The sequence below is a fragment of the Amphibalanus amphitrite genome, unplaced genomic scaffold (genome assembly GCF_019059575.1).
Source record: "Amphibalanus amphitrite isolate SeventyFive unplaced genomic scaffold, NRLGWU_Aamphi_draft 000090F_arrow, whole genome shotgun sequence".
Taxonomy (NCBI): domain Eukaryota; kingdom Metazoa; phylum Arthropoda; class Thecostraca; order Balanomorpha; family Balanidae; genus Amphibalanus; species Amphibalanus amphitrite.
The window spans coordinates 421208-439807 of NW_024881586.1; the positions used below are offsets into that span (position 1 = coordinate 421208).

At 46.3% G+C, this 18600-nt stretch overlaps 1 protein-coding gene across 1 annotated transcript in view; it reads right to left on the reverse strand.

Moving 5' to 3' along the window:
* Nucleotides 1-18600, reverse strand: part of LOC122380052 (FAD-dependent oxidoreductase domain-containing protein 2-like) — a 43694-nt gene that overhangs the window by 14758 nt on the left and 10336 nt on the right. The window contains exons 2-8 of the mRNA XM_043362825.1: nucleotides 15028-15263; nucleotides 10393-10559; nucleotides 8887-9035; nucleotides 6009-6145; nucleotides 5430-5544; nucleotides 4623-5075; nucleotides 3314-3477 (exon numbers count right to left, since the gene is read on the reverse strand). Of these exons, the coding sequence (XP_043218760.1) occupies nucleotides 3314-3477; nucleotides 4623-5075; nucleotides 5430-5544; nucleotides 6009-6145; nucleotides 8887-9035; nucleotides 10393-10559; nucleotides 15028-15247 (1405 nt within the window). The 5' untranslated portion in view covers nucleotides 15248-15263. The remainder of the gene's footprint in view (nucleotides 1-3313; nucleotides 3478-4622; nucleotides 5076-5429; nucleotides 5545-6008; nucleotides 6146-8886; nucleotides 9036-10392; nucleotides 10560-15027; nucleotides 15264-18600) is intronic.

Consider the following 18600-nt stretch of genomic DNA (forward strand, 5'->3'; position numbering starts at 1 on the left):
TTTAGAATCTGACTTAGTATTATAATCGAAGAGATTCACATTCCAGTCACCAGCCCAAAAGCAGCTTTGCTGGGATCTTACAATGTTACTTAGAGCTGACTCAAGGTAGGGTAAAAATAGGGAAAGTGGGTAGGAAGGTGACCTATATGAGGTGCCAACTAAAAATTTTGAGGCACCAGGGTAGGCAACACGCACAATGATACTTTGAAATTCACTTTTAGCAACACATAAGTAATCCAGTTTCTCACAGTATGGAAAAATGTCTTTCCTCACATACATGGCACATCCTTTCCCTATAACTGAGTCTGTTGGTGCAGAATGGAATAACTCGTACTCAGGGAGTTGGAATCCGCATATCAGATCAGGGTGCAGCCAGGTCTCGGACACCAATACAAAGTGAGCTAAGTGGTTCATATTGGACACCAAAGACACTATCTCATGATAAGTTTGATGAAGGGACCTAGCATTGAGGTGAAGAAATGAAAGTTCATGCCCTAAGAGCGGCCCAGATTCAGGTGGCAACAGGACCTTGCAATTTCGTGCTACATCTGCCAAGTCTGGAATTGCAAATTGGTCATTGCCCATGATGGGTGCATCATCTGGGACTAGCCTTTGAGTTCCATTGTTATTAATGGTGTAGTAATTTACAAGACCAACATTTACAGCTATGATGAGTTAAAAGTGAAAAAAGAAAAAAAAAACAATGAAAAAATATGAAAAAAGAACAAGAATCAATTGAGGCTAGTCAAGGTACACCTGTAGTATCAATGAGGGTATGCACACTCGCAAAGCCCTAAGGTAAATAACACCCATTTAGGAACTCGACACTTCTTGATTTGGCAATGCGGGACACAGAGTCTCTACTGTGGCAGCACTGCCAGTTTGAGTTGTGCTCACTTTTTTCTTGGACTGCACTTTTTGCCAGTTTCCATTGGGACCAGATCCACCCGCTGAACCGTCAGCAGAGCGCTGACCAGTGGAGCCGTGCACCTGGCGGACGTGGTCTCGAATGTCCATTGGAGAGATGGTAACTCTTTTACCATCACAAAGACATTTGATCTGCTGTCTAGATGCACCAAAAGGAATTTCAATGGGTTTCACATCCTTGCTGTCGGATATCTTGGCAAAGATCTTCCCACCCTGTGTATAGTACGACAAGATAGGGTTATCATTCTCCTTCTTCAGGTCCCGGAGAACATTTATGGTGGCAAGCCGTTCAGATGTCAGTGATTCAAAGATCAAGAGGCCTTTTCGCTTTGGCTTGGTACGAGCTCTGTACACTCTTTCTGCATCATCAAGGGAAACAAACCTAACCAAGATCACCTTTTGGTTTCGCAGTCTGTGGCAGGCACAAATATCCCTTGGATCTAGATCAAGGACACCCAAGTACTCTTTCAGCAAGTTGATGACATACTGTCTAAGGTTCTCGCCTCTGGCTTGAGGACCGACCGCTTGGCCAGTGAGCAGGAGGGTCTGCTTCCTCGAATACATCTGTTGGGCCTCAAGTCTGACAGCCAGGTCTGCCTGATCCTGTTGCAGTTCAAGCTGCTCTGAAGTAACCTGGCAGAGGTTGTCTTCGACTCCCTCAAGCCTTGTCACAGTTTCAGAGTGGTTCAGAGAGAGTGAGTCGAGGGAGGCTTCAAGTTTTTCCAGTCTTTCAGTCAGAGATGCTACCTGACTTTTAAGAGCAGCATTTTCAGTAGCCAGCTTTTCAATTTGATCTTTTTGTGATGGTGCCATGTTTATATACAATCAAATAGATCACGAATGCAAAAATTAAATCATCCACCAGTGCACCAGACTAGCCGTAGATGACTAATCAAGATAACGGAACATAGCGAGCTATGGGCTGATTTATCAGATAGCTATAAAGAAAAATTAGGAATAGCAAACAACCTAGTGAAATAAATTTTCTCACCTTGAGAGCAAAAACGACAATTACAAACGACTGAGATGTGAGCGACACGAGCGACACGTGTCACCTTCACAAGGGCAAAGACAGATCAAGGATTCGGTATAGCCCAGCCAACGAAAAATGAACAGGGGCCAACACTACTGTAAATGACGTCACTGGTTCGCGGTACAGCCTGTGCTAGAGCCTTCGAAGCACTTCGAAGCGACCAGCTTCGAGTCTATGTTCACGGCTAGGGGAAGGGACAGAATTTGGTAGCCGGATCGAAATGTGGCAGCATATGGAGAAGCGCGCCAGATTCGAACAAGATGAAACGGGCGGCGCCAATATTGCCGCACTAAAGAATACAACCCTTAGAAAACGAGAAAAAATATGAAAATACACAACCAGAAGTGAGATACAAGCAATACCAGACAATCCTTCGTACAAAAGTGGTCACTCAATGCTCACTTACCACCAGATATAAGAAAGGAACAGGAAAATCACGGAGGCAGAGGAGCAGCGTCCGCCATCCACCAAGCCCGTCAAGGTTGTCCGACTTCACATCATAAGGCACCACCCCGCTACAAGTTACATACAAAATAGGTACGTAATATCATAACAATTTAAAATATACCATGATTATAATTTCCCGCATGGAGCCGTGACCTTAGCGTGCGAAATTGAGCCGTTTCCATACAATAGGGGATGCCGGACACCGAAGTGTAGGTGGCATGGCATTAATATCCACGGCTGGGCAAACGCTCCACAGTGACGTCCATTATCGAGTGGGTGTCGGTCGGAGGTTAGCTTTGATCTGGGCACCGCCCACGCCCCGCACTGACGCATTCATCAAGTGAGACACGTGTGTAGTGCTCCCCTCTCTCCCTCTTACTATCTGTCTCTCTGTCGCTCTCTCTCTCTCTCTCTCTCTCTCTCTCTCTCTCTCTCTCTCTCTCTCTCTCTCTCTCTCTCTCTCTCTCTCTCTCTCTCTCTCTCTCTCTCTCTCTCTCTCTCTCTCTCTCTCTCTCTCTCTCTCTCTCTCTCTCTCTCTTTCTCTCTCTTTCTCTCTCTCGCTCTCTCCCTCGTTCGCTCTCTCACCTGTTGGGCTGTTACTGAGGTCCTGGCGCCCCTAATATCAGTATTTACACAATTACATATCTTTCGCCTGTTCTTTCGCTCGAAAAAAAGCTATTTGCCTAGATAGACGGCGTGGGTTCACCTGATAGACAGGCGAAACTCATCGAGGTCGCACATTGAAACTTGGAAAAAGATGAGAAACCGTTTCTATCAGGGATATCGATAATAACGAACAACATAAAAATGAACATCAAATTAAAATGTCACATCGTGGTATAAGAAAAAAGGAATCGTCGTTGTTGTTGTTTTTTCCGTTAACTTCCTCGATAATATGACTCCTACCTGTGTATCGGAAGCCGTGTACAAAGCCACCGGCCGAGCGCCGGAAGTCAAGCGCGTGGCTGGCGACACCGGCGAAATACAGGCCCGGCGTGGTGGGCGAGCCCCAATCCGACTTCACCGACGGAAACTTGGGGTACGCTCCCGGCGCGCCCGGGTCCGTCGAGCTGCAAGGAGGAGTGGGGGGGGGGGGGGATGTTGGTCGCATCGCAATTAAGCCCATACATGATACAGTTGAAATTTGCAGTTTGGGTCTGGAGAACAGGCTGGGTTTCTGAGAATGCACGTGAAATTGGTTGCCTAATGCCTATGCCAGATAGGGTGCTATTTGAACTATAGTGAGCACAAATCTTTTATTACAGAAGCATTGTTGAATGTGAGCCCTGCATTCCGAGAGAATGTATGCTTCAAAGTCACCTTTGTGGCTTTTTCAAATTTCCGACAAACTTCCGATTTTTTCGGACTCGTGCTTACGCCCTCCATCAGAATCGGGCCCGCCATGCGTTCTGGCCGCACCGGCTCCTAAACACTCAGTAGCCGACTGACGCCTTTGACTGTTGTGTAACGTACCGTGCGTGGCACGACACGTGTCGCTTGGACACGGCTTTTATAATCACGGCCGGTTATAATCAGCTCGGCCAGCTCACAATCTCTGCATCTGACGCCTCGGCGTAACGGAGCCGAACCAAGTTCTGCTCGGCTGGCCAGGAGCGCGGCTGGGTGATATGGCTCCAATTCAGCCCGGCCCGCCGCCGCTCTGATTCGGGAAACTGACACGCCGTAGTTTAGCGCGCGCGCGCTCCAAGTTGGAGCGGCGCCGCTTCTGACACGAGCTGTTTGGACACGGGCCGTCGCCGGGCGGGCAAAATATCGAGCTGCTCTCCCAATTTAGCTCCATATATAGCTACAACACTTTCTGCAGCGGACTCGCATCCTGCTCACTCTGGTTCTCGAGCCGTTAAGAGCGCGAATTTATACGAATCTTTTAAGTGGCCATGTTACAAACAATAGATCTAGAAGATTGTTTGAAGTTGCAAATAACGAACATGCTCAGGAAGCACAAATGCATAAAACGTCCTATTCCGATCTCTTTTATTATTATTAATCAACGTTTTTCTAAGACAATCAAGGCACCTACTTGATTGCAAAGGTAAGCACAGCATAGGTAAAATATTAAACAAGAGCTGTTGTAAAGCAGCGTAGTGAATGAAATATCAAAACAATAAAATAGGTATGCAATTATTGCAAAAGTTGAAAGTAACACTACAATCCCCTGTCATCATAATGCATAGCCCATTGAACTTGTACTTACCTATCAAAAATAGAAAAATCAAATTTGAATCCAAGGCACCCGATAACTTCATCGTATCCATCCCTCATGGAGAAGTTGTCCTGAACCTCCTGCGGCTCAGGAGCGCTCCTCCCCTGCTGCTCCTCCTCAGGAGTGTCCCTCTCTCCTCGCTCCTCAGCAGCAGCCCTCTCTCCCTGCTCTGACTCCGGCACCTCTTCCTCCGGCCTCAGAGAGCAGAAACCCCACCGGGAACCGCAGCTGCCCTCTTCATTCGCCGTGGCGTTCAGTGACGTCACGAAGGTGCGGTGAACGGTGCGCGTTTGCGGTGGTCGTGGCGCGGCGCCGCCGCCGTCTGCCGGCCGCACGTGGATGCGGCCTTTATGGCGCACCAGACGGATCTCCTGAAGATCCGTCTCTAGTAGCCCATCGAGCGATTTCAGCTGATAGGTGTCCAGGAGATTGTTGTTGATTGCTCTGCCGGAGATTGGAGATAGTGACGTCATTATTGACGCACTGCGTCGCTGATGTCATTAACATGCGCCTCGCCGGAGCCTGCTACAGACGGGCGGGCCATGATAAGAGCTCGAATGTTGCGTTGTCCTTATTCATGATCGGACGAGCGATGCATAATACTCGTAGTTGTCTTTTTTTGCCTTGTGAACTGCAGCAAAGCATTTTGGGAGAATGAGATGAATAGTAGTAGCTACTCTTTCCGTGCAACTGCCCAGTGACTAACATTCAACCGGTTCAGGAGTTACTTCTTTGAACACTCCCGATATCATTGTCAACAAAGAATCCGAGTGTCGTGCGTTTCACAGGTCAGCCTACCTGAGATCCCCGACGTAGTGGGTGCTCCAGGCCAAACGGGCCCGGTTCCTGGCCACCATATGAATCAGATTGGTGTGGCCAGATATGTTCGATGCTGTCTCAAACGCAGCATTACCTGAAATTAAATTGTGACTGTCAAAATGTGGGCATTATGTAGACGCGTGCCTCGACAACTTGCACTTCGCTTATCAATAACACTTTTGGCGTAAAAAAAAACTGAAAAACAAAATGCGTAACAAGACCTCTATGCCTAAATGATGAATCGTTGCGCCGTTCACCATCGGCGCAATTATATGTCGTTACCCAAAATTATCTTATTTGCTGTAGGCATTATGTAACGGCTGTTCCTGCTGTTTTCACGGCTGCAAATAAATCGACATTTCCTACACCGAGTCAGCATTCTGAAACATAGATCGGCCAATGACAACGGCTTCTTTGAACTCGCTTTTAGTTTTCGACCCCAAATCAATATCAGATATCGATACGGCTGTTGAACCTTTCACGGTCGATTCACTAGAAAGTCGAACTAATTGAATAAGAATATACCTCTGCAGGTAGATGTGCAGCTTGGCGCCTTACCTCTGCCCAAAATCAGCACATTCTTGCCCCTGAATCGCTCGGTGTTCACGGGCACGTCATCATAGTGTTGTATCAGCTCCTGGCCTCCAATTGGCGGTTTGTTCACCTGCCACATGCCCGTGGCAACAATAACGTAACTGGAATGCACAAAAACATCGGAATAAGTCAGCTTTCGTGATATGTTCTGTTTCAAGTAGGAAGGAACAGGGGTAACGTAAGCCCCCACCATGTTGAATACATCATTAGGTTAACATAAACTTAGCAAGTGAAAGTGGCTGAGGTCCCACTAGAGCAGACATTAACCCTATTCCTGGCGGGGGGGCCTCAGGAGCCCCCCTGAGGTTTTTTGGTTATTTCTCCCAAACGCGTTGAGCTAGGAAGCTCAAATTTTCTGACTTTTCCTAAAAGGCTTCTACAAAAAAAAATTGAGTTGATCTGACCTCAGGTCAGGTCACCAGAGGCGGTTTGGTGACCCTACCTCAGAAAAGTTTGCAATCACGCCAGAGCTAGAGTTTTTGACCGATCAATTTCTTCTCTTCAGGCTTTAGTTAGGGTACCAGTATGTGCAATTTGTATATCTCGGAATTTTGATATCGGTGACCTAAGGTCAGGTCAGTTTCGCGACCTCCCCATTATAAGTCAATGGGGGAAAAATCAACTCCCTGTTTTACCACTAAAACGGGTCGGAATGGCCCCATATACCATACATGACTTCATATACGATCAACCTTCACTACCTTGAGGTCTGTTTTGCTGTTGGGCAGCTGTGAGGTCATGTGACGTCATCAAAGGTCACCAAAGGTTTTTGGCCAATAACTCCGTACAGGAACAAGATACAGACGCGTGGATGGTCTCATTGTGTTCAGCTCGTCAAGACGCATCGAATGATATACATGATGACCTCGAGGTCACGTGACCTGAGGTCAACCTTTGACCTTGACCTTTCGAGGTCAACATATATATCATTCGATGCGGATTGACGAGAGGATCACGATGATGCCCTTAGTTTGTTCCTATCTTGACTAATTCGAAACTTATTCGAGAAAAACTCTCTCCATATCTAGCACCGCCATTTTGACTTTTTCGACCCCTGTGACGTCATCTTTGACCTGACCTGAAAATGACCTTAGTAAAAATTGTAGATCTTGACCGTGCGTATCCGATGCCGTTTACCGTTTGTCGCTGCGATGTGTAGTTTTTGAGATCTGAAGGGGGGGCCAAATCGGCCCCCCCCCCCCGCCAGTTTCTTGTCCCAGCGGAGCCCGCCAGGAATAGGGTTAAAGCCTTTGGGTGATGCAGCCATGAATGGATTGAGTATGACTGCGATGGTTCTTTGGTAATACAGGCAATTGAACGACACCCGTATCTTTCACAACGTCAGTAACCGTTGTCACCGTTGTCACCCCTTGTGCCCTTGTACGACACCACCTAACCCTGTCACCTCGTCATTTTAAACCCTGCTCGCCCGGGCTTCGTCATCAAATCCCGTATCGCTCTGCCCCAGCACTATTTTGAACTCTGGTTACCGAGGCTTCGCCATCAAATCCCTGGTCGATAGATATCACCTCTACGCCAACAATCGCGAGATCTCAGCACCAGAGCCACATTGCGGCGCCAGGAAGACCCGTTTCAGGCCATCTTTCATTGATAACCCCTCCTGATCCATTTCTGAAAGGCATAAATCTTCAGATGGCTACCTACACTCTAGGCATCATGGGAACGTAAGATCTGCCGTCAAAGGGCCTTGATTTCATTTCTGGCCTGTGAATCGAGGCTGGTCGGAAGCACTTCAGGGGCACAACTAACAAGCGTGTTTGAGTCTTTCACCTTATCAGCTTAGCCCTAGCTTCGGGCTAACTCATGTTACAATCACGCATTTTAAAATCAATCATAAGTTTCTCCTTCTCTTAGCTGCTAGAGTTTCAAAGGGTTTCATGGATTACGTTGGCCCGGTCACTACTGTGTATAAGTATTCAAATGTATTCAAGAAAACAGCAGGGTAGTGCGCAACACATCACCAAGCCTAATGTTACGTCTAAAAGTTTGAGCTCCTTTGGACGGACAGATAGCCTGCGCGCCCTGCGGTATCCTGCGGTGACCAGTCGCCCGTCACTAACGAGCAATGTGTGTATCACCAAACCATTTTGTTAGCTAGCTTCAACAGCGGCACGGTGGTAGTTCGCTAACAACAGCCATTCAGAGCCGTGCATCGAGTGGTTTGTATCGATACTCGTCGATATTCGATGCTCGACGCAGCCCAGCCGATAGGGCCTTTTGCTCACGCGACTGCTGTTATGTTGGGGCATGTAACATGACTGATTGACTTCAATGGGACCCCTGAATCTACTGTGAAAGGTGGGAGGGTCTGTCTCCTGGTGACGGGCTTCTAAAGAAACCCTTCAACCATCGACATCCTATAATATCGATACCAACATTCTTTTTAGTCCGTCACGATCGGCATTTTTTTTTACAGCAAACTCATTACAAACGCCATATTTGCATAATGCATATGAGTCACAGCGAACGCGATAACGTGTGAATATTCATGATGCTTACAAAGCGAAAACCGGCGGTAATGGCAAAAAAAAAACTTTGGGGACTAGATAGGCGGCTGCATTAGGCCTTTGCGTCGGACTATTCAGCGGGTAGTTTAGGCATGTTATAAGAAGCAGAAGGATGACAAAGCACTCCTGATTTAAAGGTAAACTTTGGTATGCCATTCATTCATATTCATCTGAGAAGCTGCCCGCTCTGGCCCAGCGTTGCGGCGGTCTCGAAAGCTCAGCAGAAAAGTGTCGATTACGATTTGATCTGTCTCGAAAAGAAGGTTTTGACTTTTGAGTTATGAACAAGTGGTGCTATGGTGGATTTTTCTCACCTGCATCTATACTGCAGAGCAGAGGATGTGTGCAGTATGAACGGCCGAAGCCGCTGTCTCCTCTCGATTCTTGTGACGTTCACACCGAAATGTACGGTGATGTTGGATCTCCGCTGAAATTCTCGCAGGTACTGCACCATAGCATCAGCCTGTCGCACATGTAGAACATATTTTACACTCGAAAAATGTACGAAATATACGCTTCCTATCATCTAATCATACATATGCATGGCACCTGCTGACCGACAGCACGAGAGCAGAATGACTGACCCAGCAAGTAGTTTTATCATTGATTACATGGAGGCTGCATTTTTCATTGTCCAAGGAAAAAATGTAAATGTGAAAGAGATAATCTATATTCTCCAATCCAGCGTCCCTTGGTTAACCGGGGCATTTGGCGGCGTAGACACTTCCAGTCAAGAGTGCCTAATTTGGAGTCAGAGTCAATGACATCCAGTTACAGCTCCTGGATCAATCAGGGAACTTCAGAACTGTCAGGATAGTAGACATAAAATCACCTAATCTCGTCCTCAGCGACATCGGTATTTGAAAGTTAGCCGGGGTCGCAGTTCAGTGACCCGTTGCTAAGCTCGGTTGAACGGGGATTAATGCTGAAAGCGGTCTGTCGTTTGGCTGTAAAGCTCTATTAAGCTTACTGGCGGCTGGCTTCACTAAGGGCTTCGTTGAACCTTGGGATGACTTAACCGTTGTTTTCAATAGTGTTTACGATTACAGTTGACAATCGTGACCCGGTTCACGGCTAACCAGCCATCCTGTGATGCCAAATTAGCTTAACGCTTTGATCTGTGTAGGTCTGAACTCTCCAGCTATCTAAATTTCGCATCAGGCATGACGTCAACAAAACGCAACAAAGCTAGGAACATAACAGTAGTTTTATCGATTCTATTTCGGAGACCGTTCGGTCGGTCGCTGTGGCTCGCCATTCACCGTGAGCGCGGCACTGCTGCCATGGTTATTACCCTTTGGATCGTCGGGTGAAAGATGACATTATCCGCGGCTATTCTGGGCCGTCCGATGCTCGTGGGACAGCCAAAAGCGTTTACTCAACCAAGCAGCGCCTCCCACGTCCCGAGCAACCGTGTTGTCAATGGCGTCTTATGTCCGACATGCCTTCTATCCCTCTTCCCTCCTAATGATTACTTCGCACAAGACTGACGTTTTCCTAGAACAATGTGCGTCTGTTTTAGACCGTGAATGGGTTGAGGAGATAATGCCTTCTAGGATGTATTTAGATGTCAGTCAGGTAGACATTTATCTTTCATTTGTTTTGACCTTCTCCAAAACAAATGGTTAAGGGAAAAAGATATATTTGCAGGATAAATATTCGACCCCTAAAAATGCATAAATAAAATTTGCATTTTTATACCATCGACATCGGCCAAGTGCTTTGTGTTCAAAGTCGGATATAGTGCCATAAGAAAACGAAGAATTTCTCCCCACTTCTCAGCCGTTCTATCCTACTTGACATCACCTAATCTCTCTCACCTGCGGGAAGAAGTCGGCGGAGAATCGTCCGAACTGCAGCGCCGGGTCGTCGGTGAGCAGTGAGTTCCAGTCGTGCCGCTCGTTAAATTCACGGTTCACCTTCCCCGTGTGGCGCTTGTTGATGCTGATCAGAGTCCGGTGCCGCGGGTAGCGCTCGAAAAACGAGCCTGACAACACAGGCGCAGATGGTAGAATGGCATACATGGCTATTGCTGGTGTTTAGGGAGATGTTTGATGTCACTGGGATGTATACTCTAGTCATTTTAACCCGCGCCCGGCTGGGGGTCCTGGATTTCCACGCCCTGCTGGGGGGGGGGGGGTGTTTGAACACCCCCCCCCTTGTAACTCGGCTCCTGGGCCACGTAGCGATACGCGGAAGGCGGCGTTCGAAAGAGCGTCAAAAATAAAGACGAAATCACTTCGGTCAATTTTTTGGTCAGGTCAAAGGTCAGGTCACCAGAGGTCATAGAAGGCAAAATTTCGCCGATTTCCAGGTCGAATGTCGAAAATTTCCAAGAAGCCAACGCATAACTCGGGAACCAATAGAGCTACAGCGCCGCGGAAAAGCGCATTCGATAGCCCTATTAACGCCCTTTCTGAGTAATTCTCTCAGATTTGACCTAACGTCAACAGTTTTGCCTGCAGGGGGCAAAAACTGCAAAAATAGCCGATTTTTTCGGAAATAGTTTTTCTGCAATAACTTTTGACCCAAGCCTTGTACGAGCTTACTTTTACCGGCATCGTGTTCCTCTCGTCAATGCGCATCGAATAAACTATAACTTGACCTTGAAAGGTCAACTTGAAAATTTGACCTCAGGTCAAGGTCATGACCTGACCGGAAAGGGTCATGTTGCATATCAGTCGATCCGTATCGTCGAGCTGAACACATCTGAGGTGTTTTCATCGCTCTAGCATGCCTCTATCAAAAGTTTTTTGCGAAAAACTGATAGATACCATTCGTGACCTAAGATGACCTCAGGGCATAAACAAGGGGCACGGACACCATTTTCATGTTCTGTGTGTCTATACCACTTGTAATTCGGTATTTGGGAGTGTTTATAATGTCTTTCGTCCAAAAGAGGCGCATTTCAATTTTCTCCCATTGACTTATAATGGGGAGGTCGCAAAATTGACCTGACCTTAGGTCATCGATATCAAAATTCTGAGATATACATTTTGTACATGCTATTGCTCTTAGCAATCGCTGAAAGTTTCAAAGCGATCGGTCACTCGGTGTAGCTATGACAGACATTGAAACTTTTTATGAGGTGAGGTCACTTCAAGTGACCTGGTGACCTGACCTTGAATGACCTTGGTCTGAAATTTTCACAACATGTGTAGAATTGATGTATGATAAGGTGTACCAAAAACGGCGGCGCTCCGCGCCGCCGTTTTTGAGATATTTGCGAAAAACCACAAGGGGGGGGGGTGTTCAAACACCCCCCCCCCAGCAGGGCGCGGGTTAATCTTATAAAGAAGAAAGAAATAAGTGTGGGTATACTTTTGAATATATCCATATCCACAAGCTTTACCAATAACGCGTGCAGAGCCAAGTATATCCACTGAATATCGTGCCGACATTACGATAAGTGCCGACGTCGGGTCAGTCACTGAATTGCAAAAAATAAAACACTGAAAAATACTGCAAAGCTCAGTGTGTGGGCGTCATCAGCATGCGGGTGAACCACAGTGGATGGCCGAGATTCCGTATCGATACTATGCTCAATTTACGGTTATGGATCTTTTGATCCGTATGACATTTCAGTGAGCTGACTTTGTGATTTATCCGCTATTGAATGCATCCATTATGCTGCTACCCGTGTCAACATTGCCATTGTTGGAAATTGGGCAGGTTGTGTGCACTACCGTAGGCTCAAATAGTATTTGTGAGTAGTTACTTGACCAGAAAGAGTGAGCCTCAATATTGCACGATGTTTTCATGGTCAGCTGTGTACAATGTTGATTGCTCGGCTAATGCTATGTCACATGATGTACCTATGTGGCGCATTTCAGTGTTATCAACTGAAATGCATATAGATATTTACAGATTACGTGACAAAAGATCGTAAGACAAAAGATCGCATGGAAAAAGATCGTACGAAAATGATCGTAAGATAAAGATCGTATGTTGTAAAAGATCGTACGGTAAAAAGATCGTAAGCAAAAGATCGTAAAGCAATTGATCGTATGTAAAAGATCGTACGAAAATGATCGTAAGATAAAGATCGTATGTTGTAAAAGATCGTACGACAAAAAGATCGTAATCAAAAGATCGTAAAGCAGTTGATCGTATGAAAAAGATCGTAGGAAAATGATCGTAAGATAAATATCGTATGTCTCAAAAGATCGTACGACCAAGGATCGTAAGCAAAAGATCGTAAAGCAATGGATCGTACAAAAAAGATCGTAGGAAAATGATCGTAAGATAAAGATCGTATGTTGTAAAAGATCGTTCGACAAAAGATCGTAACGTTACGTTCGTAAAGTAAATAATCGTATAGAATAGTGTTGTTACGAGCGAGCGAGCGCAGCGAGCGAAGCGAAGTCTTTTGAATATAACGGGAAAATCTCAGTATGAGCGGTCCGGCCCGGCCCGGCCCGGCCTGTAACGCTTTTGAGAGGCTTATATTCTCAGCAACCGCTGAACCGATTGGCCTGCTGTCTTTTTTGCTGGGTAGCCCCATCCCTTCTTCCCCGTAATTGACTACTTTTGATACATCTCAGTGGCCGTCGTGGCACGTGCCACGTGAGAAGTCAAGGGTGTTCAAGCAGTTTTGCAAAAGTAATGATTTTGAGAGGCCCATATCTCAGCAGCGGCTTGAGCGATTGTCTTGCGGTAATTTTTATAGGGTAGCTGCATCCCTTCTACCAAAGGTCGGATACCCTTGATCTATGTGAGTGACCCCCAATGCACGTGCAAAATACAAAAAGAAGAGGTGCCAACTTTGTTCCCATTTCAGTAACTCGGTAATTACTGGGGCGATTTCGAACCAATGATGGACAATTGACATCTTTAACCGGCCTTCGATAACAATGACTCATATAACTAGGATTGGATTGAAACTAGGATCCTATAACTAGGAGAATTGCGACTTCGATAGTGATAACGCGATAAACATCTGTTGATGACTCGTAAAGCGATGACGATTCAATATGAAAATGTTACAGTGCGAAGGAAAAAGTATTTTTTAACGCCGTTTACTTCAGCCGCTTAAGCAACATTTTAACCTTCCAGGCGGTGGGGGGTGGGGGGTGGGGGAACATGGGTTTAGTTGTATTCACTTCAAATAGGTACATGAAAACGGCAGCACATACATTCATTTATTCGGTACATATACAACGCGTTACTTTTAGGTGTCATTGAGCCATCTAAGCTCTGAAATAACATCAATGTATGGTCGAGCTTACGACGGCCACTTACTACGCGAACACAGAAATTGATAAGCTTTGTATGCGCTGGAGTTGGGCTGCACCATGTGAATACCATATTTTGACTCCACGATCTTCATCTCATACGACCATTTGGCGTACGATCATTTTCCTTGACGATCTTTAGCGAATACGATCTTTTGTCCATACGAGCATTATGTCGTACGATCTTTATCCATTACGACTTTTTGGCATACGATCATTTTCCTTGACGATCTTTAGCGAATACGATCTTTTGTCCATACGATCATTATGTCGTACGATCTTTATCCATTACGACTTTTTGGCATACGATCATTTTCCTTGACGATCTTTAGCGAATACGATCTTTTGTCCATACGAGCATTATGTCGTACGATCTTTATCCATTACGATATTTTGCATACGATCAACTGCCTACGATCTTCTGCCATACGATCTTCTGCTTTACGATCTTTTGTCCGGTTACCGTATTTACAATAGTGCGCAATGGAATGTTTGTAGGTTCTAGATATGATTACCATCGCGTGCTTATCACAAAAAAGAAACTATACAGGCTTCATATATACGAATATTCTTGAGAGCAGGATTTCGTCTTAAATGAAGCCGGCCAAATTGCGCATTTCTATTTTAAACCAAAACCGCAACGTAGAGGGCAGCCGTTTGACCGACGAGATTGTGTCATCACAGCGATTACTAATATAGGTCAAATGTCAAGTATTGTCATAAAACAGCTTTCCAGAAGCGTTCGTATCGGTTCTCAGTGAAATATCTAGGTACTATGGACGAACATCAAATAACGTCGCAAGATGACAGAACTGGTCCTTGCCTGGCTTGTGATAGACTCTGAAGGAATAAGCTGCACTTTTCCGCCTGTCAGCTCCATTCATAGCTAGATTCTCAATTACTGCCATAGCCACATAGCGGACTGAATGACCCATGAAACTCGCACGTCAGAGAATGGAAGACGTTGGCGGCCGATAAATTGATAAACGGTGCAAAAAGCGTTCTCAGAAGCGTGCAGCTTCCACCGCGAAGTTCGCAGCAATGTAAGGAACGCCAGAATAGGGACTAGATGCGTGTTGGTATAGTTTATAGATAATTTACATTCAGCATTCTACATACTCATTATTATTCGAAGTTAATCCCTAAGATCAACATGATTTTATTTACCCAAAAGTGTTTCCAGTGATAAGTGGCGTTCCAGAACATATCCAGACCACTCACCAGGAGCATCGTTTCTCTCCAGCAGCACATAGTCCCTGCCGGCCTCCTTCAGGAACAGTCCCATCTGCAGGCCTGCCGGACCGGCGCCCACCACGCAGTACTGCCGGCTGATTGTGACGTCACCGGCCGGCGATCCAGTGACGTCATGAGTGTGCTCGGCGCCGGCCGGGCGGAGGATGAGGAGCAGCAGTAGCAGTGCTGCCCGGTACCATTGTGGCATGAGACGGACGCGGCGGCTGCCGGAGAGAGACGATTTAGTCAGACGGAGGGGTGGGTTATCGGAGGATAGCAGCATAGAAAAACAAACACGAACGAGGTATCAAATCTTCCTAGGTTGTTAACTCATACAAATTACAATGCAACATAGAAGGCGTTACAAATGGCTGTAATGCAACACATGATAAATAAAACAACAACAAACAACAATGAGGAGCTAATTGGAATCGTCGAATAGAATCATCCTGCGCCGCTTTTTAACTTCATCTCCTATGGCACTTGACCGTCGCACGCATCATGGTAGAAATCCTACATGAGCTACCCACGGAAAAAGGGAGAAACCGGAGCCTTGGTCAGCACACGTTGGCTGTGTTGACACTGTGCTCCGGTGTCCATTTTACCGATGAGATTCCACAAAACTGATATTGACAGCGAGGTCGGGTATCAGCTACAATCTGTTTCAAGTCTGCAAACAATGGCTGACGTGCAACATGATGGAGAGGGTGGGAGAGAGAGAGAGAGAGAGAGAGAGAGAGAGAGAGAGAGGGGGGAAGGATAGAGAGAGAAAGAGAGAGAAAGAGAGGGAGAGAGAGAAAAAGAGAGAGAGAGAGAGAGAGGGAGAGAGAGAGAGAGAGAGAGAGAGAGAGAGAGAGAGAGAGAGAGAGAGAGAGAGAGAGAGAGAGAGAGAGAGAGAGAGAGAGAGAGAGAGAGAGAGAGAGAGAGAGAGAGAGAGAGAGAGAGAGAGTGAGAAAGATGAAGCTCGGGAGGGACACGAATGGGGGAAAAGAATATCTGCATAATTAGCAAATTAGGACCCATCTAGCATGCAAATAGATGTACGAATACCGCGAATACGTAAGAAAAATGCCTAGAGAAAATAGACTTTGTTGTCAGTCACGTACAGGATGGGTGTAGCAGAAAACAGATCTAAATAGGTCCCACTTGACTGACATTTGATTTGGTGTCGATCTCCCGTGAAAGCAAGTATCCATAGTAATATATCCCGCAATAAAGCATATGTGCATAGCCTGTCCTATCCCCCCTCCTACCCCCGTCTTCCATCCGTCGCCACACTACTAGCTTCCGGCAATCACATCAGGCTTCGGAGGCACGCCCATTCTGCCGCTAATGCGGAGCACTGTCGGCATTGCCACGTCATCAAGGCATCGCTGATTGGCTCATTTGTTACTTGTTGGAGGGAGCTGGATGGCTGACAAAACTCCTGAGGACTCGGGGAGTCCCGTTAGACAACTGACAAGTATGGTTTGCAGCCTGCTAACGAAATAGCAATGCAGTGCAGTAAGTGGAAAACAGATCCTGTAACAAATTGATGTGCATAAATTGGTTGTAATTTTCATTTCAAAACGCAGCTATATTTTTCTATGGCACAATTATATTGCAGCAAGCTTCCTTCATAACTCAGGTCTGGGTCAGAATTTGTCATTATTCTGGACCGATAACACAGCCATGCGAACATTTCAGAAGTGATAAAATCGGGACTCCCATTAAACCGTAATTACAAACTTCCACGAATGTTCGAGCCGACTGAACAGATATGAGACGACCAGGCCGTAACTGAGATAGTGTTCCCAGAAATGGAAATATGAGATTGTAAATGCAAAAGCTGAACAATTCTATCATCCCCTGTTTGTTATAAGTAATGCAAATTTTGACAATCATGGCAATTGCATCGTTTTACTCAAGCAACGCAATGATTTTGAACATGCGCATTCATCCATTGATTCATAACGCAAGCAAGAACATGGACGTGCTAAGCGTTTTTAAATTGTCATACATTTCAACCCTGATGCTTTCAGAGCGGGTGTATTTTGCGACTGAACAGTCTCGAGCTCTACTCGGGATCGATGAAGGAGCCTGTTGGCCGTAATCAGTCGACAGATGATTGGAGCTCATCCGCCGTCTTCCGCCAAGCGGAAATGGCTACGGCATGCTGAAACTGCTGCAAGTCATGTCGAGTAGCAAACTTTGACCATAAGTGCGCGGTAAGAATAATTTGAACTGCGGAAGGACGAAGGAGCTCTGGAAAGATGGTTTTATTATCAAAGTTTAAATGAAAAATCAAGCGTTGTCTTTGTTGTTTGACGTTGAGAGAAAATATGCTCATTAAATCAGTTAATAGTGCCCAGCCATCTTATTTTTCTTTTATGCGCAGAAGTTGAATGTTTTTACGTTTGAATGGTTAGCTAAAGTAAGCCCACGCTTGTCATTATACGTGTTACCCCAACACGTTCCTCGTTCCTGGCGATGCTCACCGCGATGCCGACACATGGCACCAGAGCTCCTATCAGTGGAGATCAAGCGTGCTGCTGAGCGCCATCTAGATATGAGCACCTGTCTTATGCTTTAAGGTGTTGATGCTGTATTTATTTATTGTTTTATATTATGAATTCATCCGTAATTGGGTGTGTGCCTGTGTAAACCGCAGACCGTGACTTGCCTTCCCTAATCAGAAAGCTTTCGTGTTGTTACACATAATTATTATATCTATTCAATGTTGCAGGCAGCCTAGCTGGGACTGATATCGTTTGCTATTTTATGACACGTTTTCTTGGAAGTTCATTCAGTTCCGCCAAAACCTACAGAACAAACCAACCACCGAACGCTATTACACATTGCTATTACGATTCTCGCAAGTCGCATGAGCACATGAAACATATCAGTATGACTCGCCACTGATACAGCCGACAGCTTCTCTCCACCTCGAGCGCTGTTCTCGATGTATCTGTACGTCACAGACGAGCGCTGATTAATTCCATCTGCGCCGCGGACGTCGGGCGTGGGAGGAGTCGAGACGTGCGTTCCGGCCAACATGTGGGCCGTTCCCAGCGCGCAGGCGGGGCGAGCGCCGCAGACGACCCGTTACGCTCCGGTTACCGCCTCGGGGCTACTTCCTCGTCAAGAGGCGGCGCGCCTCCGCTAGAGACCTCCTCAGCTTGAGGATGGAGAGGTGGTCCGAGCTGAGACGTACGAGGTTTGGACAGGAGTGGCCTCGCCTGTTCTCCTTTGAGAAGGGAAGATTAGTGATTGTCGTTCAGCGTCTGACTTCAGGACACTTTCAGTTCTAATCCTTATCCCCTGCTGGTATGCCTGAATTATCATCAAGATTATGGTCACATGTGTTATGACAATTAATACTATAATTACGGCTAACGCTTCACTATAGTGTTTCTGCTATTTACCCTTTGAACTGCTTCAGAAACTGAACCCAGTTAGGCTTTTGCGAGGCGGTATCATGTTTCAGCGGCGAACCTCCAGATACGGCAGCCTCCAGAGTTCGAGTGGCAGACCCAAACCGGATGTGTCCTGGACGGGACGGCCACTCCACAGAGATAGAGC